The following is a 25304-nucleotide window of genomic DNA, read 5'->3' as shown; positions in this document are numbered from 1 at the left end:
AAGACAAATATTACATTCATCCTTAACCATGTTGATGAATAAATGGACAGACCTAAAATATTTCGGAAGTTTCTATCTTCCAAAATGAGTTAAAGTACATGTTAATAGCACTACTGGTACCTCACACCTCATTGTTGTCCCCCACTTAGTAAATGTACAGATGTATGTAAAGTCATCTGCAACTTCAGTTAACACAAACAAGAAAACCAAGTTGGTAAGAGACATTCAAACAAAATTTATTTAAACTGAGATTTTAAAATCTCTAATCTATGAACTTGACATGTGATATAAAGAACCCAAAGACATATACAATGTATGTGATTCCGTTATATATATGTACCTCTGAAAAAATATATATTAAAAAGGTTTTCTCTGGTTTTGTACAGCACTACCGATTCTACTGGTATGGCCCGATATAAATGTTTATCACAGGGACTTGACACAAATGTTACACCTATGCACTTTTACATTGTTGGTTGATTATATTGATATCCAATTAACAGCCAAGGTCATTTAAGAACAGCCTCCTGTGTAAGCTAGAGGTCATCATTAAATGAACTTATCCGTTAATATATACATGAACATACATGTATGAATATGGATTAAGGGTTTGAAATTTGTGCCAAGGACCTGTGATTTAACAGCACTGGTTTTCCTGAGACACAACACAATAGCTATATACTTTAAATAATTCTGTAAATGTTGCATTAAAATATAGTCAAACCATGATAACTGACAAACTCAACTTGAAGACCCTGTATAAAATAAAATGTTTTGTTTGACTAGGACAAACTTTAATATTTTGATACTGTATAGTGCTTTAAATATTTTTAAATTTCAACAGAACATTTACATTGTTTTTTTTTTTAATTCACCAACATACAGAACCCTCTATAAGCATTATAGTTGTGAAATTCAAAATATTTTGCTGGTGTTTTGAATTTGCCAATTTAGGAAAACAGTGAATCCCCTACAAAATTTACCCCCCACTATACAGTACAGTACCTCAAAGTGTTAACAAACTTTGACTATATTTCCTATAATTATGAATCCCGTAAAATCTCTGTTTAAGAACTGGGGACTTGCATGAAAATGTATCTAATTCACAATTCTTTCCATATAAATGTGGACTTACCAGGGGTATTAATATTTACCATATCTGTTCACACATACAGATTAATCATGTGTAACTAATTCAAATAGGAGCACAACCATAGAAGCATCAAATCAGAATATTAAGTCAGCATATATAATAGAGAAATACAGTATGGCAACATCAATTATAAAGTAAGGCTGATTTTTTTTTTACTGATCAAGAAGAACGTTTTGACAAATAGATGTCCTATCCATCAAATTGTTTAACACTTGATGTGAGGATCGGTGAATGTTAGATAGACCATATCAAAGACATGTTTCTCCCGTTGTTTCAATATCATTGTATATTTTCCTAGCAACATTTAAAGTTTCCAATATCTATTTGACCCTGTAATGTACAAATTCCCACAATCATTAAAATCAATATATTTCAGTGTTTTGGCAAATGCTATGCTGCCCAAACATACACCATTTATTTATTCACAGATTTAAATTCTATGGCGACATAAAAACATCCCCTCTTTATAGAAGACAAATACAAATGAACGAACGACAGATAAAAATGACCATCTCGTGTACTGGTATTCTGTTTCCATATACTAGAGTTATCTACTCTTGAGCTTCCTATCAATTGATACCAGTAGGCCATCAGTGAGGGCCAATTTTGTCATTTTTGCTGAAAAAAATATGATGTTCTACTCACAAATGCAAAACACCATGATCAATATCTACTCAACGAACAGATAATTCTGCAATATGGATATGGAGTTGTTCTCAAATCAGGGATGCAAAGGGAGGAAATTTAGTGTTTAAAAAAGGTCATCTTATGATGTTTCAGATCGCATAGGGACATGAGTTGCTGTCCATTAATATTGTTCAATCAGAAGAAATCCCATGAACAAAGGAAGAAATTTTGGTCTAGTACACAAATTTTGTTTTTAAATTTAAAGCTTTGTTCAATACAACAGATCCTAGCAAAGTATTGGAAGTATTAACATATATTTTATTTTTTAAACCAACATAATTCGTAAATGATTGTTCTTAAAGAAAAATACTATGTAATTATCATGATTACTTTCAAAACAAACAAATAACATTACATAAAACCAAAACTTTATGTATCTCAATGCCTCTAACGTAAATTCATTTATGGAAAAATAGATACAATATCTACCAACACTCAACCGCAAACATTCAGAAAATCTACTCCTACATTCAGAAAACTCATTCATAACATAAATGCACCACCACTTGACCAACTTCAGTAAAATCTCTTGATAACACAAAATCAATCGGTTATATTCTCCGACAGCAATAAAACATATTTTTCAGATATAACTTGAAACACTGTTATTTATGCTCCAGACTTAGAGGATACCTTCAAAAACAATATTAATAATCTATGAGATCTTTATTTTCTATTTTTGTTAATATAAAGTAACACTGCAATTCTTGATAAAATTATCCCAAAACATCATCAGTTCAAAACATACTAATCCTAGTCGTACTGAAATACACCTCTACTATTGGACAACACTGAAACTGCTTTATTCTTTCATTTAAATTTCATTTATGAACTACAAGTACATACATTGTAGGGTAATTTAAGGATATTTCAAGTTTCAGAAATCTAAGCTTGAGTACCCTTGAAATACAGTGAACTACAGTGTACTAGGCTACTGTGGTAACCTTATATACATGACAGAATATCATAAACCCTCAAGTTCATAACTAGTGTCATTTTTTACACCGAGTATATAACGTGAACTACCATTGTAGTTAATAATGTTTGTTCTCAGAAGACACTTTACTTTATTAAATCAACACACTCTAAAGTGACTAAGAAAAGCGCAGATAATCATAATAGAAATTGGTGAGCTTAAGTCTTTAATGTTCTGCATATAACAGACAGTAAAATAAATTGTTAATTTGATAAATTTTTCCCTCCACTATAGTGAAAGTTACACATCAAAGTTTCAAAACCAATAAATATGATTAACTCATTCATCCCTGAATAGACACATGTGAACTCTTCAAGACTGGATCAGTTCATAATCAACTTTCAGAGATTGTACAACAATCATGATTTTGTAAACCACATAAACTCCCTCATACATTTGGAAAATACTTTCGACCAATTGAATGAAAATAGACAGCAAACAAAGATGGATAACTCTGCAAACAAAATGAAAGATGGTGCATTCTATGTACTACAGCAAAAATCAATGTAATACAAATCAAATTCTAAGATTTTGGTCTCTAGCTATCAATATAAACATTGATTGAAATAACTGCTGGACATTTATCAATAAACATAATCTTTCACTAATAATAATTTTTGTTATACTGTAATACACAGTCCTGGAAATATATGGATTTTATGAGTTTATTCTATGACATTTATTTTGCTCACATTCAATACCCAAGGTAACTACCAGCAAGGGAAGTAACTCTGTAACAGGCAAGACAGAATAATGGTGGTCTGCAATATTATAGCAGTGAAATATATACGTGTACAGGTTTTCTTTAACGGAACGACTGCAAATTTCTGGCATATGTACCAAAATGCCAAACATAAATCATGAATTAAAAATATTATCTACTAAGGTATCTACTTAGAAGATTTAAAATACTGTAATGCTTTTTTCGGAATATTAATTTTTTTTTACACAAAATTAATCATCTTCTTAAAGGGGCAAATCAAACAAGCATGGCCTCGTGTGTCAATTAAATTGAGATCAGCAATAAAAACATCTCACTAATACTGAATTTTCAATAAACTTTGGATGTGATATAAGGTTGCGTGAAACAATCTATAGCGTGAAAACATACATTTAGACGTTAATCTACGTGTTATGTAAGCATATAATATGAATGGCAGATATTAACTAATTTTAAAAATTGAAGGAATTCTGTACAGCTGATTGAGTTGATTAGGCAGGTAGAGATATATGTTGTACATTGGAAGTTATTATATGGCAGTCAGGATATATATGTACCATTGTGGGCAGACTAAACTAATAATATCTGAAACAATAAGCATTTCCCTGGTGTTAATGTATGGAATTATTTTATGTACACACCAACCATGAAAAAACTTGATGGGTGATTTTTAGCACCAAAGTTATCTATGGTATGTGGACAAAAATTTTCCAATTAAATTTTCTGGATTTAAAGTTGCTGATTTGTTATTAAGCCTTGGAGAATGTTGACGAAAAGATGCCAAAAACATTGCAAAGGGACATAATCTATGGAAGGTCTAAGTAATCGTCTCCATTCATTGGGGATTTTGTATAGCAAATATACTAATAGTAAAATATCAAACACATAGAAATACTTGTTTTCTCCATTCGGTAACTTTTCATAAAAACAACTCTGCACCTACTCATCACAAGTATGCCTTAACAGATTAGAATTCTTCAATTTTTCCATTGATCTTGTCCCATAGGTTTTCTTAAAGTACAGTGTATTCGTAAATATCTTAGTTCAAAACGGGTATTGCGATGTTATAACCTCTAAACGTTGAAAATGATATCTCTCAAGATCTAAGTTAGATTCTATAATATCAATTAAATATTATCATTAGTTGATTTTGAGAGCAAATCATGATATAATAAATATTGATTTATATGGAATGAGAGTGTTATATTTGAGATCAGAAATATGGGCAATTTTATTGACTAGTTCTTTCACTGATGGCAGGCTATATTCTACATGGTAGATGATTCCCGTTTGGATATACCAGCATAGAGAATATCATAAAAGATACTTCTGTTATTTATTTCTAATCAACATCTAGGACGGCTTGTCCTACACAGAGATGTCTTGATGCATGTTGGTAAATGTATTGATAAAGATACAGTGGCAGTTTATAGAGAACTATATTGGCTTTTTTCTTCTTCAAATTCCCTAAAGGAAGCTTCCACAAGTTTAAAAATTGAGAAAATGGTGAAATTTATTATTTAAAACACTGGCAAAATGTTGTCATATCAATTAATTTTTTTCCAAAGAAACTGACCTGAAATTTAATTACCTGACCATATTTTGCCTAGGAATATGAAATAAATATGAAAGTTTTCAAATTAATGATTTGCCATGCACAATAAGACCTCAAATTGTTCTTTTTTCTTTCAATATAATTTATTTTAAACTTATAATATGTATTAAAGTTGATTGTTCAAAAGTGAAATGTTAAATAAGCTAGATTTTAATACTTTACTGTAAAAAGCTGATCACATGAGAACATAAATGTGGCAGATACAGAAGGCAGTTTTTTGGGATAAAATGTCAAGTTGAAGTTCATAATATATTTAGTGTACAACTTTTACAACTTAAATACATGAGTAAAACTATTATACACTTGTCTTTGAGATAATAAATAACTATACAAATTTAGAAGTCACAACTAAAAAGAGGAAATATAAGTATCAAAACCATACAACACTAACTTGCCTATGAAAGTATTATGCACTTAAAGATTCATGTATTCGAGATTTCATAGCTTGATCACTATCTTTTGTTCAGAATTTGTCCACAGCTTTTTTCAATGTTACATTTTTTAATGAAAACAAAATTACATAGTATATTATTTTCAATCAAACACAAAGAGAATGTTGGTTATTCAAATAAAACTTAAAATTAAGAAATAACTGTCCAGAAAAGGCTTAATACAGTATGATAATTATTAATTACGTGTCCCCAACAATACCAGTATTGTTATACCTTTATATCGAACTGATAAACATGTAACTCGTTATCAACAAATTAATATTGCATGACGAATAATACATAAACAAGCCACATAAAAATCACCAAGGTAACTTCTAATGATCATTATTACCACCATTTGTAATACAGGATCCTTCAAATTCAATAATCATGAATATATTAAAATCACAACAGCTCAAGGAGACAAGTATCTGTTGAGACAGTAATCTTCATCAGATATCATAGCAGAAGTATTGTACGTATATAAACCGGTACTGAAATCTCAGATTCAAATTTCTGATATAATATCTAGAGCAACAAGCAAAGTTTCATATGCGCCTAATATCCTCATACTTTTACACCCCAGGACCCTACTATGTTATAGTTCTATTAACAGTCAGTAATGGACATGCCCTGGACATCGAGACATCTTAACAACTTGACTACCATGATCCCATCATTAGAGCTAAATGGTGATCGACAAATCAAGTAATAACCAAATAAGTCAATACTGAAGTAGAGAACTGAAAGGATATGTTTTTATCCAGTTATAACATTATACACATAAACCAGTCTAAATCAAACGACCATCCATGGGACACAATCAGGTCAAGTTGTAGTAAACTTGCATTATATTATAATTGGCTATTTGTGAAGACGTCTCAAAACCAGGTGGTCTTCATGCAGAGGTGGTCGCTAAGGCTGGTTTTCCCGTGTACTATAACACAAATAAGAAATATCGATAACTTCTTATTCCTAATTTATCAAAAACAGCACTTATTCAATATCTAAGCATATCATCATAAAATTAAAAGATTAAATGTGTTTTTTTGTAATTCCTTCTTGCTTCAACATTGAAAACTATGCTGAAGCATACTGATTTGGCATTCGGGCAGAATGAGGATTTATTGAGGTTATTTTAAAGGCAGAATGTGTAGCACTTGGGTTATACAAACTTTAGACCTTCAAGTTACAAAATCAACAGACATTTGTCAGGGTATCAAGCCTGCTGATACCTGTATTCCCATATACACCAGCCTACATAGGCAGACAAAAACGGCATATTAAATACATTGACTTAGATGTGGAGACAGGGTATTTTACATTAAGCTGGATACAATGAACCAACATTTGGTGTTACGATGAGAAAGTCTACATCATTAATACTTAAATATGAAGCATGGCAGACTCCCACAACAGTAAAATGGTGTGTATAATCATCCAGCAGTGCCGCTTTTCATTGGTTATTCTATGGTACATCAAGGAAAACTCCACATTATCATTCTGTATCCATGGATCTCTACACCAAACAGTACATAAAATCCGCAAAAACTTGCACAAAGTCCAGTTTGTAATTCCGTCCAAGGGCTTAAAAGCGCATGTCCACAACATCAGCAGACATTTTGAAGAACAGCCACGAAGAATTCACGCAACATCGGTCTGGAATAACCGTCAGTAGGGAGCGGTAAGCGCAATTAACTTGCCTTTCAGTGACTTGAGATGTTAGCAAGGTTCATTTGAGGAGAAGCAAAAGTGTTTTACAGTCACTTTGATCTTCACGACATCAATTCTACCCAGCGAGTAACACCTCTGTTCACTAGCTCTCTGTTCACAAATAATACCTGAAACAATAATCATTGGTGTAAAACGGTATACAATTTCTAAATTCTGTTGTGTTTCCAAATAAAATCAAGCTTAGATTGGACATAGTTCAACAGATACTTCAATCACAGGCGTTTGGCTCTAAAGACATTTTTCTCCCTCTAAGTAATACTGTATCAAGGTCTATAACTCGGCCTGCCATATAACAATACCCAATTTCAGAAAAGGTATGATTTTTAACAAACTGTATCAGATGTGACAATGGGAATATTCTCTATCGACAGCCAGATAATTTATCTTTAATTTGGTATAAGATACAATATTCATCATATCTTATAAATGTCACTAGGTAATCAGAAAACAGACAGGTTTCAACTGGTCGGACACTATGGTGTCGACCTTGACACAGTATTACATATACATAGAGAGAAAAATGTCTTTAAAGCCAAGTGCCTATGCTTCAATTTTCTATACCCAAGTGATTATTTAAGAATTACCGGTTTTTCATGAAAAGTTGGCCTGGAAAATAACTTGCAAGCTAACATAGTCATACAATTATTCCAGCTACAACAAACCTTTTCTCCTGCGATTTGATAAATATGGATATAAGGAGTTCCATCTTCACTACGACCAACAATCTGTGCCTGGAGTAGCTTCCCTTGTGTGAGCTCTTCAAGTGTGGCTGCGGCCTCTGAACTGAAGTATTCCTCATCTACACCAACAAAACACATTATCACACACAACTTGGAGTGAATTGGCCATCTCTACATCAAACATTTGTCTAATGTGTCACCTCTGGTCACCCAACCCTTTTTCTTGACCTTCAGGACACCCTGAATCTACATATTGTAATGTCAAAGGGTAAAAGAGAAGCAAATATGAGCAAAATTCATGGTAAATGATGATGTCACTCACTGGTGATAAAATCGTAATATATTCATTCTAAAGGCAGTTATTTTTCATTCTTAAGGCATTTATTTTCTTTATCTCTCATGATGTAATAGAATTTGGAAGAATTGGTTGACAACATACCTTGGATAGGGGTAATGTTTGCCATGTAACATTCAACAGCTTGGAAGGGCAAGGTCATAAAGTCACTCCTACAACATAACATGTTTGTTCAATTAACATAGAATCACTGTGGTCTTACAGTTAAAACATAAGAGTGATGAAGTCATGAGTCTTTGAGACTAAGTATGCTTTTTCACATCTGTCAATGTTTTCATTTCAACAACAATTGTGGCATATAAAAATTATCCAAATAACAGTTTTACTTAACATATTCATGTATTCACACAAAATTTCATTTCCTCGCAACAAAGATCTTAAAATTATGCCCATCTTGCTTTGTTTTTACCTGCTGTAGAGACTCTAAATACTGAAGAAGATTGCTAAAGACAAGCAATTCCTTCAAAAGACAGTTATCTGCCCTGCTGGTAGGTATTGATCATTTCCTATTTTTCACAGAAAGTGTTGTAAAAGGCCACTGATGCATCAATCAACACCTGTACACAAGAGCAGATAACTATGCAAAGTTGGAATATATCTAATGTAAATATATCCTGACGTTCACCTGATCTGTCTGAGAGTACAGCCTGGAACACGAGAGAATCCTCCGTAATCGACATATTTTATATCACATTCATCTGTATCATCATACACAGCCGTGATCTGGGCTCTGTACCAGCCATTTAACATCGGGGCAGAACATATCACTCCAACTGGAACAGACAGACAGGCAATTTTTGTTTGGTGATTCAATGAAATAAATACATATAAAAGTGTTTTCATGGTCATTGTGAACTTTGGAATGTTTTGGTAGTATGTGTATTTCAAGAGCAAAACAAATAACTGTTGAAAATGTAAAATCATAACAGTTAAACTGAAAGGTTCAACTAGTACCCTGAACATATCAAATGTTCAATTCCAATGGAATGAATAAATGAGCTCTATTGCACTGTCTTTACTCTTTGATGAGTTGACAATCATGTATGAAATTTGATAGAAGGACGATTCTCTGGAACTACTGTAATACGGGGGTTTCAAGAGCCCAAAATGACGCAAGTTAAGTACAATTTACCGTCCATTAGTCTCACCTTCCGGTGATTAACCTTCCGGTGATCATTATGTCGTGATGATGTCATTATCACCGGACAGTGGGACCAATCGACAGTAAAATGTACTTTTATCGAATCGTTTTGGGATCTCGAAACCCCGTATTTGCTTAAGTCACACACACAAGAGTTGCTTTTTACCTATCAAATTGTTAACAGTGATCAGACTGATTGTTTTGAAAATGTGAGAAAAGAGGTGGCTCTGTATGTGTTAGTACTCACCCTCAAGTGGCCGTGGGAGTTGAGGTACGATGCCATCCTGCGTATAACATGCTATCATAAACTGGTTTAGTCGCTCCAAGGAGGGGAAAGATGGATGTGTGTGTTGTTGAACAAACACATGGCCTGCGTCGACAATACTGGACACCACCACGTCGATGGAAACACCCTCGGGCAGGTTGAGCTGAAAGGAGACGCACACCTGTTTTCTTTTCAGTATAAAATGTCAAAAATGCAATAAAATCCCTGTAAGTCCACAGCACATCTCCTTCAGACCTTCACCGCCCCTCGTAGCTCAGTGATACAGATTTCATAACTAACTTCAAGTGGATATGAAAACTGTTGTACTCGATGATGGTATAAGTAAAGTTAGAAACTATTTTTTTCTTCTTCTTGCATATATTCACTTATTGGCAGTCGTTTGCTAATGGATATATTTTACATGTGACATTCCAGACAAACCCAAGAGACAAGTTCGAAGAATTTTTTGAAATAAGCTCTGCTATGCAATATGACTGAAAATTTGTTTTATATCAACATATGTGTAACAGGTATATTTATTTACATATTTATTTATACATTTACAAAGTTTTTCATCATTGTTTTCAAACCAAGATTAAAATAGATAGATTATATTAACCATCATCTCGTATCATTATCATATCCACAATAGAATCAGTTTTGAAGGCTGTAACCATTAAGTTGCTTTTGGTGCAAGTGAAGATTTGATTGAAGTTAGTAAAGAAAGAAGGTAATTATGTGAAGTGAGAGTGGTTTGACCTCATGCTAAATAAGTTTTAAAAGGCCAAAGGGTAAAAATATCTGTTTCCAGTCAGAGTTCCAAAATCACATGATGGATTGTTGTAAGAATATAAAAAATGATTTAAATTTTTTAATTTTGGGAACAAATATTTTCGTATTAGCACTTTGATTTTTCTTAAATTTGTTTTGATTTGCCAAATTCTTGTAATTTTTGTTTTGTTTTTATTTTAAAAAATCATTACATCTGAATTAAATTTTATTTTCTTTCTTTTTTTTTCGTTGAGCATATATACTTAAAATTTAATAATTATTATACATATAATTAAGATATTGGCAAAAAAAATAAATTTTGAGAAAAACTTCATTCAGACATGAAATATTTTTTATTTTATTGAAAATTTAAAGAAAGAGTGAAACTGAAAGCAAGAAATATGTGAGTATTTCATGAGCATGACATGCAAAGTGAAAAGTTGGTGTAAAATTTAAACTTTAACGTAGACCGTCCCTTCTGTGACGTCATACGTTTGTTACGTCGCTATCCGAATCCCGGCAAACGTATTTTATTTCTCCGTACCCATCTATTACAACTCGCTTCTGAAAACGGCATTCGAGCAAGTATTTCGTCTAGAACCTTTTCGAGTGTTTACTTGAAGTGTATCAATCTAAAGGTGTGCCAATCGGTAAAAACTAACAAGGGTAAATGAATAACATAAAACGTTGAAAAGTGCTACGGATTCTCCTATTTTTTAACATTTTCAGGCCAAAATTGAAGGGGTATTAGGAAGCAAATCGGTCATAATTTGAAAAATAATGCGGTGAGGTATACTTTTTATTGGCTTTTCGTATTTCAAATAAGCCAATCTTCATGGAAATTCTAAAAAATCGATTTTTCTTGAGATCATTTTTTCAGAACAAGAGATCCCAGAGGGATCTTGGCGCCCACCAAAGATTGATCTATGTCTGACAAATGAAAGAGGGATCTTTTCTCTGCTTTTCAAACTTACACTTCTTTTTTCTGCTTTTCAAACTTTAAACTATCAAAATCCAAGATGGTGGTCACAAAATGCTATAGGCACAACTAGGGTCCTAGGGGAACCTACATATGAAATTTGAGAACAATCCCTTCAATACTTTCTGAGAAATAGCGGTAACAAACTTTAACTATCAAAATCCAAGATGACTGCTGGTCGGCCATCTTGTTGACCGATCAGTCCCAAAATGTAATATGCAGAACTAGGGTCATAAAGGAACCTACATATGAAATTTGAGAACAATCCCTTCAATACTTCCTGAGAAATAGCGGTAACAAACTTTATCTATCAAAATCCAAGATGGCCACTGGTCAACCATCTTGTTGACCGATCAGTCCAAAAATGCAATATGCACAACTGGGGTCCTAGGGGAACCTACATATGAAATTTGAGAAAGATCCCTTCAGTGCTTTCTGAGAAATAGCGGTAACAAACTTTAACTATCAAAATCCAAGATGGCTACCTGGCGGCCATCTTGTTGACCGATCAGTCCCAAAATGCAATATGCACAACTGGGGTCCTAGGGGAACCTACATATGAAATTTGAGAAAGATCCCTTCAGTGCTTTCTGAGAAATAGCGGTAACAAACTTTAACTATCAAAATCCAAGATGGCTACCTGGAGGCCATCTTGTTGACCGATCAGTCCCAAAATGCAATATGCACTACTAAGGGTCCTAGGGGAACCTACATATGAAATTTGAGAACAATCCCTTCAGTACTTTCTGAGAAATAGCGGTAACAAACTTTAACTATCAAAATCCAAGATGGCGGCTGGTCGGCCATCTTGTTGACCGATCAGTTCCAAAATGCAATATGCACAACTAGGGTCCTAGGGGAACCTACATATGAAATTTGAGAAAGATCCCTTCGGTACTTTCTGAGAAATAGCGGTAACAAACTTTAACTATCAAAATCCAAGATGGCTGCCTGGCGGCCATCTTGTTGACCGATCAGTCCCAAAATACAATATGCACAACTAGGGTCCTAGGGGAACCTACATATGAAATTTGAGAAAGATCCCTTCAGTGCTTTCTGAGAAATAGCGGTAACAAACTTTAACTATCAAAATCCAAGATGGCGGCTGGTCGGCCATCTTGTTGACCGATCAGTCCCAAAATGCAATATGCACAACTAGGGTCCTAGGGGAACCTACATATGAAATTTGAGAAAGATCCCTTCAGTACTTTCTGAGAAATAGCGGTAACAAACTTTAACTATCAAAATCCAAGATGGCTGCCTGGCGGCCATCTTGTTGACCGATCAGTCCCAAAATACAATATGCACAACTAGGGTCCTAGGGGAATCTACATATGAAATTTGAGAAAGATCCCTTCAGTACTTTTAGAGAAATAGCGGTAACAAGAATTGTTAACGGACGGACGGACGGACGGACGGACGGAAGGACGGACGGACGGACGACGGACCACGGACGAAAGGCGATTTGAATAGCCCACCATCTGATGATGGTGGGCTAAAAAAAGAAAACATGGCTATTTTGATGCAATTTTTCACTAAAATTGGGTCCGGACTTAATTTTAAAATAACGATATTTCGTTTTATTGTGGAAGACCCAGCTTATTTGATATAGTTATGAATTCTATAACACCTACTGAAGGTATGAACATGTTACAGGCATATTATTTATATGTTAAGGGATGCTACAGGGAGGAAATATTACTTATTTAAAAATCCTTAAAATCCGGATTGTTAAGTCATTTGTACATATCTTTAAGCAACCCTGGAAGAAAAATTAACCCGGTGACATATGATTTTTATGCGGTTTTTGTGATCAGGGTATACTTAAAATCAAAATATCAAAAAATGAACGAAATTCATGAGAGGAAACCAGAAGGGACGGTCTACCTTAATCATACCATCATATTTCCTGCATGCAGTTTCAGCAATAAGGATATTGAACACTAGGTTCAGATTTCTCGACAATGCAATAAGGAATTAATCCTGCTATGTTATATCAAACTAAACTATTACTACGGTTATATGATGTTAATTACTGAACATATGATCATGTCTCTGTCTTAATGATTAACAAAATAAACCTAGATTTGGCAAACGTCCCAGTCTCCAATAAAGAATTTGGTAGGGATTCAAGAGCAACATAAATATACATTCTTATTCTATAACACGACTTTATATCAATATGCCGTTCCAGTGAACAAGTTCATGTTAGTGCTTAAGAATGCATTTTACTGGGATTCATAGAGATCCTGACCAATATATTTCGACTTTGTATATTACAGACTTAGCTCCCTTTCGCGTAGGTATCTATTGTAACATCATTATTTTGCGAGCGCAGTTCAAGTCGTTTTCTCCGAAAAGTATGATGTTACGCTCACAAACACATGACGACACAATCAATACCTACCTGCCAGGACAGATAACTCTATAATATGCAAATACAGAATAGACAACAGGAAGAATTCTATGTTAAAGATGCTCCACCGCCGACAGAGCATAAATGATACTCATCATTTGAACAATAATTGGTATGTAATTGTGTATTTGTATGTCTAATTAGCACAAAAAAACTATATAAAATAATATGTTTTGCTTTTGGTGCATACACAATCAGTACTTCATTCAATATAGGATATAGTGCCAGGGAATTTTTTCAGGATGCAATTAATGATTTTTTTATATTTTAAACTTGATGTAAAATTGGAAGCTCAAACTTTTCAATGGTGGTAATAGTGTAGAGTAAGTAACTTTTGTAACTGAAGAAAAATACTAAATCGTCTGCTGCTGTTTTTAATAGTGAAAAAATACCATTTGTCAGCGGTGGAGCATCTTTAAGGAACTTATCATTAAGTTGTTATTATTTTTACTGGAAATCCCTTAGATTAAGTCTATAATGCATACAGACTACATGTTACATGTAAATTACAGTATAATACAAGCAAATAATATACATAAACTACAGGTGCTTTACTGTGCCTGATAATCTACCTAATTTTCTACTGGTTATTGACCCAGTTATAACACAGGGACTATCACATAATATTTAAATGTAAGTTGGAGATTCTACTCTATACATTCACATGGTGTCTACTACTAGTAAGTTTCTATAAAGCTAAGCATGCATTTCTAGTTCTACAAATCCAGACTTAAACAGAAATATTGCATTGATAACATAGATGCTGATAAAATAAATTTCTGTTTATACCCAATATTTGTCACTAATAGAAGAAACTACTTTATTACAATAAGTCTTCATGGAGGATAACAAGAAAATAGAAGAAAGGGTGAACAATATATATTAAAGATAAACATTATATATTATATATGTATATTTCTGGATGATATATATTCTCGACAGGTACTTTTAGCTAACACTATTGCAAGCGAATAGCTAAAGCTAGTAAAACTAACAACTTTATCAAAGTTAGATCAAAGTACGATCAACAGCCTATATTTCGATCTACAAAATGCACATGCTTAGGTGTCTGGATTTTCAAAGTAACAGTGCCATGCAGAACAGGAAAGGCAGTGCAGTAGAAGTCTAAGCCAGGAAAGTGTAGAGAACATTCTATGGACTAACAAGGAAACAAAGCCTTGCCTTGATTGACATTTTATCAACTGATAAAAGAGGGACAACAAATTAAATCAAATTCAGGATTTTTTATTAAATGACAAAAAGGGGACAACAAATTAAATCAAACTCAGGAATTTTAATTATGACAAAAGGGGCAATAAATTAAATCAAATTCAGGAATGTAAGAATATTTTATGTTTGTGTCTTTCCTTGTAAATCTAATTTTTGATATTAAAAGTAAACATCATTTAATATGAGATTTGTATTTTGATAAAATATAGTTTAACATTCTCTTTACTTCTATCACTATTAATACAAAAGCCTCAAAGGGATATATAATAGAAAAACTTTTTTTTTGTCAAATACTAATTGAATAATAACAAAGAATTTTGTTTTGATGCTAAATCTATGAAAGCTAACAAAACATTATTGTAGTTATTGGAAGGTGTAATAATTTTATTTTTTATCTGTCCTTTCACAATTTGTTTTTAACCAAATGGAAATAACTAAGGCCAAACAAAATTAATTTCTTGTTTCTCAGGCACATTTTTCCAAAAAAGGATGAGGGAGGGAGGCTATTTTTTTTTTTTACTACCTAAAAAAATGTGATGTTCGAGGTTTTTTTTTTTTTTTCTCAGTCACATAATAATATACATGAATCATGTGATTTGAAATTGTGTCAATTGTTAAATGCATAAAATGAATAAAGAAATCTTAATTTTAAACTATTGTCTTTATTTTCTGGTATTAAACTTACAATTTAAATTGAAAAACAATTGAAATACAACTTTATGTTCAATGTTAGCCAGATGTACATAAGCAAGTGATCAGGACTCCCTATGTTTTAAGATTTGGTCTTTTTGCTCCCCTTTCGTTCCTCCCACACATTTCTTTTTCTTTTAAGAGATAGTTTGTCTATTTCAAAATTCACATAGGGCAATATATAAAGTTTACTGATAAGAAACCCCAGCTGGGCTTTCTGAAGTGTTGACACAAACTTGTTGAATTGGAGATGTTTACTATTTCGGATTTTGTTGTCTGTGTTGTACATATTCGGCAATGTGAGCTTTCTACCAGCATCTATGAGAACTTGGAAAGCATTCCTTTTTTTCTCACCTGTTTTATTCCGACATTCATTTTCATGATCAGTTTTGACATTGTTTTCAGATGTAGATGCCGATGACCGTTGCACCTCGTGCAACGTTATTCTGACATAATGTCCAAACAGTTTCGTTGCTTCATTTACCTTTGAAGACATCATAACTTTGTCAAAAACGTCAGTTTTCCGTTTGCCGATAGCAGCCGACACATGATGATCCGCGAATTTTGGCGGAAATGACCAGTCGTCGGGACCAAGCGATCCATCGCACAGACCTTTGTAGAGTTCGCCAAACGAACAAGTATCACTATAATTCGAAATGATTGTCCAGGGTAAAAGAACACTCCCAGAAAAAAGATATTTGAAGCGAAATCATTATTGCTGCCGTGTACCATGTGCAATCACAAGCTTCTAAAGGATAAACAAACGTTTCAATGATCTGATTTGGGAGATTCTAAAACACGGATAGGTCAAGTTCCGGATAATGCGGGAACCAACGTCGGATTTTTTTCCGGAATTTATTTTTCGGCGCGGACGTTTTTATTTTTTTGATTTCAATAAAAAGTGAGTGGTGCGGGGGGTTCATATTGGATGCGGGCGGGCCTGAGAAACAAGAAATTAATTTTGTTTGGCCTAATGATCTGGTATTTTAGGAACACCTGCCACTTTCTTTCTGAACTATGGTCAACATCTGGATGGAAACTAAACTTAACAGGCTTGCAGTAAAAAAAGCATTGATAGGTACCTGCATTATGTCCGGCATCAGCATGGGTTTGCCGTTTGTGCTGGGCTCCGATTCATTCTCTACTTCTGATCCAATAGCTGTCATATCTACCTCTGGAAACTTTCTGCCAATGATTTTCAGTGCTTCATCTATCTGCTTTTGTGTACCTGAAATAAACCGCTTCTTTGTCTAAATCATTAATTACAAAATATGGTAAGTAACTTCGTTAAATTTCATTCTAGTATTTGACACCTTTTCACAAATGTACATCATACACAAGTTTAAACATAAAGAGGTGTTCATTCTAACCATTCACACGGTTCAAATGCTATCATGTAGAAAACTTACTGTGATAAATTGAGTCTGGAATGTGATCAGAAACAAATGTTCTTGATTAAGATAAAGTAAAACAAATTTTCTTCCATGTTTTGGGAGGCATACAGGGCAAGAAACTTATTTTGAAAACCACTTGCCCGAATTTAAGATTTCAGTCAAATTTTACCCAAAACAGGGTAATTTACATTGAAATTGGACAAGTTTACACCAATTTTCACTTGTCCGGGACCATATTTTACTGGTCTTGGGCAATCGGACCTGGGATATTTCTTGCCCTGGCATATTGTCAAGCCTGCTATAAAGGACACCTGTGTGTAAAGGACAGATTCATCAACCTCATTTTGTGTAATTTGCTATATAATTGATGTGTGTATAAATTTAAAGGACACCTGCCTTTATTGAGGTGTAATTTGTTATATAATTAACCTCTGTATAAAGGACACCTGCCTTTATAAGACATTTTTGCTTGGTCCCTTTAGTGTCCTTTATAGACAGGTTTGTCTGTACCTAGAGTAAAAATGTCTGCAAGACATACAAAATAATGTATATATACCCTCACCTTTCTGATCAAAACAAGACGACATGAGACAAAAGCAGAGCAAGGAGATGAGGATAATGCCCCCTCCCTTCATGAAAGTACAACTAAATATACAGAGGATTCCGCTTATTTGAATAAGTCATTTACCAGAAGAAAATATGCAAATAACTGTAGTATTCGAATAGACGGAGATGACATTTTGGACCTTCGTTTGACCTCACACATATGTACAGAGGATTCTGCTTATTTGAATAAGTCATTTTCCAGAAGAAAATATGCAAATAACCGTAGTATTTGAATAGACGGAGATGACATTTTGTACCTTCGTTTGACCTCACACATATGTACAGAGGATTCTGCTTATTTGAATAAGTCATTTTCCAGAAGAAAATATGCAAATAACCGTAGTATTTGAATAGACGGAGATGACATTATGTACCTTCGTTTGACCTCACACATATGTATGTGAACAGGCAAATAGATATCGTTTCGTTTACTTGATAAATACGTAAATTATTTACACTTAAAACGAACAACAAGTAATTATTTTCGAAGTTGTAAATCGATTTTAATTGTTTAATAACAAAAAATATTCCAATATTAGATTCTTGTTAACGTTAGATCGACACGTGAATATTTGAGAAACAGCTAAACGATCGATATCAAATGCAATAACTAAACAGGATTGAATTTGTGTCTACAATTCTGAACCTAAATAATAAACAAATATACATACATTTGCCTGGCAAAATGAACTTACGATCGTGAATAAACTTCAAAGTGCCGATCAACTAGTAGTGTTGTTTTTTACACATGTGTATGAATTCGAAAATGGCGGCAGGTGAAGCCATGCGTTCACTGGACCTAAATGTGTTTTGAGAATTCTCCCTGTATTGTTGATCTATAGGGCGAATAGCTTGTTAACATTTCAGAAATTAATGCATATTCAAGTAGCAATAAAACAACGTAGCAAGTATCTTTTGTATCCTACATACTGTACGAAACTTGCGGTAGTCATTGCACGCCGACTTTGCATGCTTTTATGTCTCGTTCAACGAGACGCTTGATACGCACATGTCTGTCGTAGTCAACAAGACTCTGGTTGAACGAGACTACTCATGAGTGGCGATTGTTGTAAGGAAGCATGGTTTCTCCAACCGATCGCGAACTAAGGTACGTTAATAAATAACATATTTGAAAGTGCAAATGCTTTAATTAGATGTTTGAGTCAGTGATTATACTAAAGCTATGATCAACCGCTGCTGATGTAAATCGTAACAGCGTCGAATACCTTTGCAGATTCGTGCATAAAACAACAAGCCATATGATAACTTTAATCTGTCACCATGATGATTTCTAGTAAAAGCGAAGTATCTTGAAACATATATCGGCGAATTTTGCTAAAAATATTTTGCAAAATTGAAAACTATTCAATTTTATTTTTAGAATTTCCCAAATATTTTATTCAAATAACCGGAGGTCATGTAGAAGTCTATGCAAATACACGGAGTTGAAAAACAAAGATAAAGAAGGAAAAAATCGGGACTGCAGAATTTTATGCAAATAACCGAAATATTCAAATAACCGTTATTCGATTATGTGAAGTCCTCTGTACTCTCATGAGCCTATCATTCTGACCTATCAGTTACTTCCCAGTGTGTGGAGTCATGTAAGGGAAGAAAGTACCCTGATAGATCCAAATTTAGTCTACTGGATGACTTTAATATTCAGTAGAACCAATCTACAATAATTTTAATAAAGGATTTTACAACCAAATTATGTTTTCACTAAGTAATTTCAAGACAGTGAATTTGACAAACCTTCAACGAGACAGACTTGGAAATCTGGTGTATATGGATGGTTACTGAGAGAGATGTTTGCTCCAGATCTTTCCTTTAGGTGCTGGATGTTTTTTCCATGTTTACCAATCAAGCGTCCACAAAACACTGTAGGAAATTTAAACTCATACGACTCTTTTTTGGAAATGTTTGACTTGTTGGGGCCGTCTACAATACTGGAGGCTCGACTGCTGCTGTTGCTTGAAATCTACAAAATAATTCTTAATCTGAAGTAACAAATATACAAAACACAAATGGATGACAAAAGAGTATCGGCATAACACTCCTATAATCACCAATGAATTTCAATCAATTAAGAAAATTAAAATCAAGGTTTGCATTTAAAAGTTCAACTACTACTCAAAAATAGTAAAACAAATATTTCTTTACATCAGAGTCGGGAGTGAAATTAAAGGACTTTTGTCAAAAGCCACCCCTTCCCAAACTTTTGAGATCCTAATACTTTACCTGCTTTGACAATCTACTTACACTATCACAGTTTGATGTGTTGGAGTCTGACCCATGCACACTAGTTTCACTTTCACTTTTAGATGGTGTTTGGCCCACAGAGTCTGGCGAGTTGATAGAAATTGAGTTATCTCCCTTACACAGTTCAATGTCTATCTGTTTGTCCATATTATCACAACTCTCCACCTCAGAAGACCAACTATTTGTCATCTGGTTATCATGGTTACTGTTTGTATGATTCTCAAAGCAGTCTGATTCTGATACTTTACTGTTTTTTAATGAATCCTTTAGGTTTTTTCCAATGTCATTGATTTTTTTACCATTTAGATGGTGTTTTTTGTCAAGTGAAACACTCTTTTCTGTAGACAAAGGCACAGAACATTCAATCTTCACGCTTTGTTCATTTTCACAGGATGTCATGTCTAGTTTTGTTGATTCTAGCAGTGGTTCAGCTAAAGTTGAGGTAGACAGAGACACATCATGTGTGGAATCACTTGCTTTATCACAGGTCTTGTCCATGATACTGTCTCCTAAATCTGATGTAATGAAAGCCTCATTCATGGCAGTAGTTTCATGTGGGTTGTCACTTCCAGCTATCCGAGTAGAGCTATACTCTGATGTTAGATTTCCGGTGCTGTCTCCCATGCAGTTTATGTCGTACTCTGAAGTATCTGAAGTCTTGATATCTGAATGTGTCTCTGGAGCAGTAGAAGATGACATGACCTCCTCTTGTATTATCTGATCCTCCAAGCAGACTTGTTGAAAGTCTGAATTCCTGGAGTCAGTACAACTATTGTCTAACTTACAACTCTCTGTTTGTAACACTGTCTCCATCGACATGCTCTCTTCCACAGCTTCCTGTCCAGCAGCTGGAGACTCTGTGCTTTGGTGAACAACATCAGGCAGGTTGTTTTTAGAACCAACATTATTTTGAGGTCTCACTGTTTCTTCACTTTTCTTTTTTGATTCAGAAGGAGGTTTCTCCTTTGGTGATCTCTTCCACAGGAACAGCCATAGTAAGCCGAAGAATGAAACTGAGCATCCAACAATCACCTTTAAATTTGCCATATTTCATCTATTTTCACCACTCACTCTTCTGTAACAGAACATTTGACCAAATTTAATTTAATAAGATATACCTATATTACCAAATGATAATTTTTTTGTTGCAATAAAATTTACATCATCCCGTTGTTACACACTACTGAAAAGCCAGTTGTTTCCATAAGGAATGATTTTTTTTTGTAATTCAAACCTTAGTCACAAAATGTTGACCTGTAATATATTAAGAATCAGTTGAATTATATATACACTTCAAGCCAAATCGCAAAATTTTGCTACATGTAAGTTTCTTATTTTTCATCCAAATTGTGAAAAAATAATGACTTTTGGTTTCATATAATTATTACCATTGCTCCATCGACTTACCATGAATATTTAATAAATTTAATATACCTCCGAAATGATATCAAAACTTCAAACCACGAAAGAAAGAACACAAACATGTTTTGAAAGACTCAGTAAGTTTGGTATTTTAAAATTCTTCAATATCTATAAACATTTTTGCTCTAAATTAGGATTAATTTTAAATCACATTTTACATTCTTTTGTTGTGAGTCTTGATTAAATGACCCTGTGCAAAAGATGTTTTCAATATATTTTGTAAAACTTTATTGCAATAGTGGTTGTACTCATTTCACTGTTCCTGCTGCTATCATGCCAATTGAGCAGTTTTCCAAAGGCTCGTTTGACCATTTCAATGATACACCCATGCCAAATCATCACAGAAAATAATTGAGTGATATAATAAATAATTATTTTATGACAGCTTAAAAAGAAATGTGCATGGCCTATGGCTCATCAACAACCAAATTATCTGGGTTTGTTTATAAAGGTATGCTTTTTACTTTTTGTTGTTTACTGGTGAGTAAACTGCATTTGTTGGACAGATATTTTAAATGACATACGTTAGTGCGTCAAAATATCTGTCCTAACATACACCAGTAAACAACAAATATTTAATTTTCTGAAATGTAATTTAAGACATTAATTACATTCAAATTGTTTAATTTAAGAATTAAAAAATACAGAAACAATATAGGCAAAATCTGATGTGCATTAACACTACTTGCCGAAATCAGCATTCTGGTGTTTGTATGTATATGTGCGATAACCGACTGCGTTTAAACAAGTGTAAACGATTTCTCAGTTGGTAAGGTTACATAGCCAAGAAAAAATTGGAAATGTAGATATATGATCAGACAACATGGCTGATTGGAATAAGATCAGACGAAATTAGTACAAATAGTAGAATTGTAACGGTATCATCAGTGCATGACTAGCTAGGTAGCTCAGTGATAGAGCATTCGGCTAGCTAGTGTTTGGAGGTCCCGGGTTCAAATTCTGGTCTGGCCCCTACATTTTCTCCTCTCCTGTTACAAAATTGGTGGTATAAGGGTCTTGTATGTCTTCGAGGGCAAAGACTTTGAAAAAGGAGTGTTGAGTGCAATAGAATTGGACTGGGTTGATCAATAGTGACCAGGTACGTCAGCGGTAGAACATCATACTTGCCAACTTTCCCAATTCTGTCGGGAAATTCCCGATTTCAGACTCCCTATCCCGTTTCCCGATCGTATTGTTCAAAAAGACAGTAATCTCCCGATTTTGAAAGCCCATCTATCAAAACCCCGTATGGGGCCCCTTTCACCCCGGTAGAGCCAGAGATAACACTTGTCCGGTAAGCTCATGTACAGTTAGTTGTCCGCTAATGACCTGTTCACTGGACCCTAACGATACCTGACACTTCATTGACTGTAGGTATGACACTACCCCGGCTAATAAACACATTAATTTTAATCCAATTAGGCTCTGTTATCGGTAAAGCAAAGCAGTCAGCTGTCGAGGGGAAGGTCAGTCGTGGTTACGTAAACGTTTTTGGCTTCCCATTCAAGTTCATTGAAGTTAACCACACAAACGACAGTGATTTAGACGGGGGAATTTTGGACAGAGAAAACATAAACAATGCCGATTAGAACGGGCTGATTTGACACAGACCTGCTGATCATCTAATGGGGACAGTGGATTGTTTGTAAATTAGATAAAAGTGAACAGTATCTGTTTAATTTATGAAATTTATGTATGGCCTGTGTAACATTTAAACTAACGATCGCAGTCCCAGTGCAATCAAGACAAGCTGTTAGCAGTAAACGTGCCATGCCAATCGTCATACAATCGTGATGGTGGACTGGTTTAAGCATTTTAAATGCATTATTTAAAAGAAACAACTTCAATTTTAAATTGATCAAAGAGATTACGGATATTTTCCAGTTTTTACTCGGAGTTGTTCCATCATTTTCTGTGATGTGAATCGGTTAATTTTGTGTTCAGAAAGTCAGGATTAAACACTAAACATACATTAATTGGTTAATAATAATAGTTACATTGTATAAGCTTACTTTGGAATTTGATCTAAAATTCATGCAATATTTAATTAAATATAATTTTCAAAAAAGATGCACTATCAGCCAGATTAACTCTTCACATGTATATGTATTTTACATTTAATAAAGAAAAAAATATTTTAAAATAAATTGGACCATGGACCATCAATACAACTGTTTCTTTACCGATAATAAAATGATACAATTTTAATCAAGTTATGATATTTTTTATTCTTTTTAAGTTTCTGCCTGCTAAATTTCTAACTTATATTTAGCAGACTACTATTTTTAAAGAAAAAGACAGTACAGAACAACATTCATATTTGCATACACTGCATTAGATAGAAAAAAAAAATTCTTTAATAATTAATATTATCTCCCCTTGATTTATGCTAAATTTGTACCGCGCGCGACACATGTTTTGGTTGGAAAATGTCGTTCACGCACTTTCTCCCCCATGAGAATTTTGACAAGTTGGCAAGTATGGAACATTAGGCTAGTGTTTGGAGGTTTCGGGTTCGAATCTTGGTCTGGCTGTTAAATTTTCTCCTCTCAAGTTATAAAATTGGCACAACTAAAATACCCACGGTGGTTGTATAAGGTTCTTGTATGTTTTCCTGGGCAAAGACTTTTAAAAAGAAAGGAGGAGACTGAGTGTAGCAGGATTGGACTGGGTCTATTAATGTTGACGAGGAAGCTCAGTGGTGGAGCATTTGGCTAGTGTTCGGAAGTCCTAAGTTCAAGTCCTGGTCTGGCCGCTACATAATCTCCCTCCTGTTACAGAATAATATATATATTCAATTATCTATGAAAACTATTGATAGTTGGTAATAATTATCAAGTTATAAACAATTGTTTCCATTTAATTGGCCGAATTTGTCAGGTATTGGTGTAATCCAGAAGCATATAAAGTTATAAACACAATCTTACGATAATGTATTTTTTCAATCCTTCTTTAGAATACATGTATCTCATTTAATATCTAATCTAAATTTATATTAGGCTAATAGGCTTACATAACAATATGCTTTCTATTATCTAAACACACAATATTTTACATCAATAAAAGAGAATATTTTACTAAGATGTTAGATTTTGACAACAGTAGGCTTTTAGATATGCGTAAGGTCCAAAATTATCCTAGACCAGTTCTTTTTCAAGAGCAAATTTTGCACCATGACTAAACATGCCTGCATACGAAAATGCGTCATATGGTATTACCAAGCTTGCGAAGCAATGAGGGATACGTGTCTTTCTAAAAACATTTGAAATGATTGCGCAGTAACGGGATTTCAGTATCAAGAAAAATAAAATCAGTCTGTTTTTCGCCCACGCGTTCCTGCGACCTCGACAAAACGGCATGTTTACCGTTCTGTAGCGCGCAACCACAATAATGTGAACAATATTATACAACATGCATCAACTAGGCTTGTTAAACCCTTTCAAACAATACCTTTATAATTTTCGGTCGATTGTTGCATTAATATTTGTATGATGTTATGAATGTCATATCAATAAATCGCAATGTTTTCGGGATATCTTCTTTACACACGTGCTTCTTGATGTCTCAGTACCGTATCTTCAGTGATTTCAAGGTCACGCATACAACGAGATATGACGAGATTTGGTTATGCACTACTTTCATGGGCACTTCGAGAAAATATCAATACGCATTATAAAAATCGACCCACTTTCGATATAAAATTTTTTTTCTTGGTAAATAATATATATTTTCTTTAAATAAATCATTGTTCTGAAAATATATCAGCATCCGTTACT

The 25304-nt window shown here is 33.9% G+C and overlaps 1 protein-coding gene across 2 annotated transcripts; it reads right to left on the bottom strand.

Moving 5' to 3' along the window:
• Window positions 1-215: 215 nt before the first annotated feature.
• Window positions 216-25123, bottom strand: LOC138332331 (A-kinase anchor protein 1, mitochondrial-like). Of its 2 annotated transcripts, none has more exons than XM_069280386.1 (9): window positions 24979-25123; window positions 20107-21181; window positions 19600-19825; window positions 16927-17072; window positions 9741-9939; window positions 8978-9125; window positions 8437-8504; window positions 7980-8116; window positions 216-7424 (listed from the first exon to the last, which is right to left on the bottom strand). In XM_069280386.1, the coding sequence occupies exons 2-9, from the start codon at window positions 21151-21153 to the stop codon at window positions 7359-7361; spliced, it is 2037 nt and encodes a 678-aa protein (XP_069136487.1). In that variant the 5' UTR covers window positions 21154-21181; window positions 24979-25123; the 3' UTR covers window positions 216-7358. The 2 variants fall into 2 exon arrangements, with proteins under 2 accessions (XP_069136487.1, XP_069136488.1); XM_069280387.1 differs by having other exon boundaries at window positions 9741-9921.
• Between the last annotated feature and the right edge of the window lie 181 nt (window positions 25124-25304).

The sequence above is a fragment of the Argopecten irradians genome, chromosome 9 (genome assembly GCF_041381155.1).
Source record: "Argopecten irradians isolate NY chromosome 9, Ai_NY, whole genome shotgun sequence".
Classification (NCBI taxonomy): Eukaryota; Metazoa; Mollusca; class Bivalvia; order Pectinida; family Pectinidae; genus Argopecten; species Argopecten irradians.
The sequence above is the reverse complement of the archived record's forward strand: the minus strand, read 5'-3'. Positions and strand labels throughout refer to the sequence as shown.

Bases quoted from the DNA above. Each gene is read 5' to 3' on its own strand.
- LOC138332331 (XM_069280386.1), bottom strand. From the start codon at position 21,153: ATGGCAAATTTAAAGGTGATTGTTGGATGCTCAGTTTCATTCTTCGGC. The intron at 19,826-20,106 runs GTAAGTAGATTG...ATTATTTTGTAG, and splicing joins ACACATCAAACTGTGATAGT to ATTTCAAGCAACAGCAGCAG. The intron at 7,425-7,979 runs GTTTGTTGTAGC...TTATTGTTTCAG, and splicing joins ATCAAATCGCAGGAGAAAAG to GTATTATTTGTGAACAGAGA.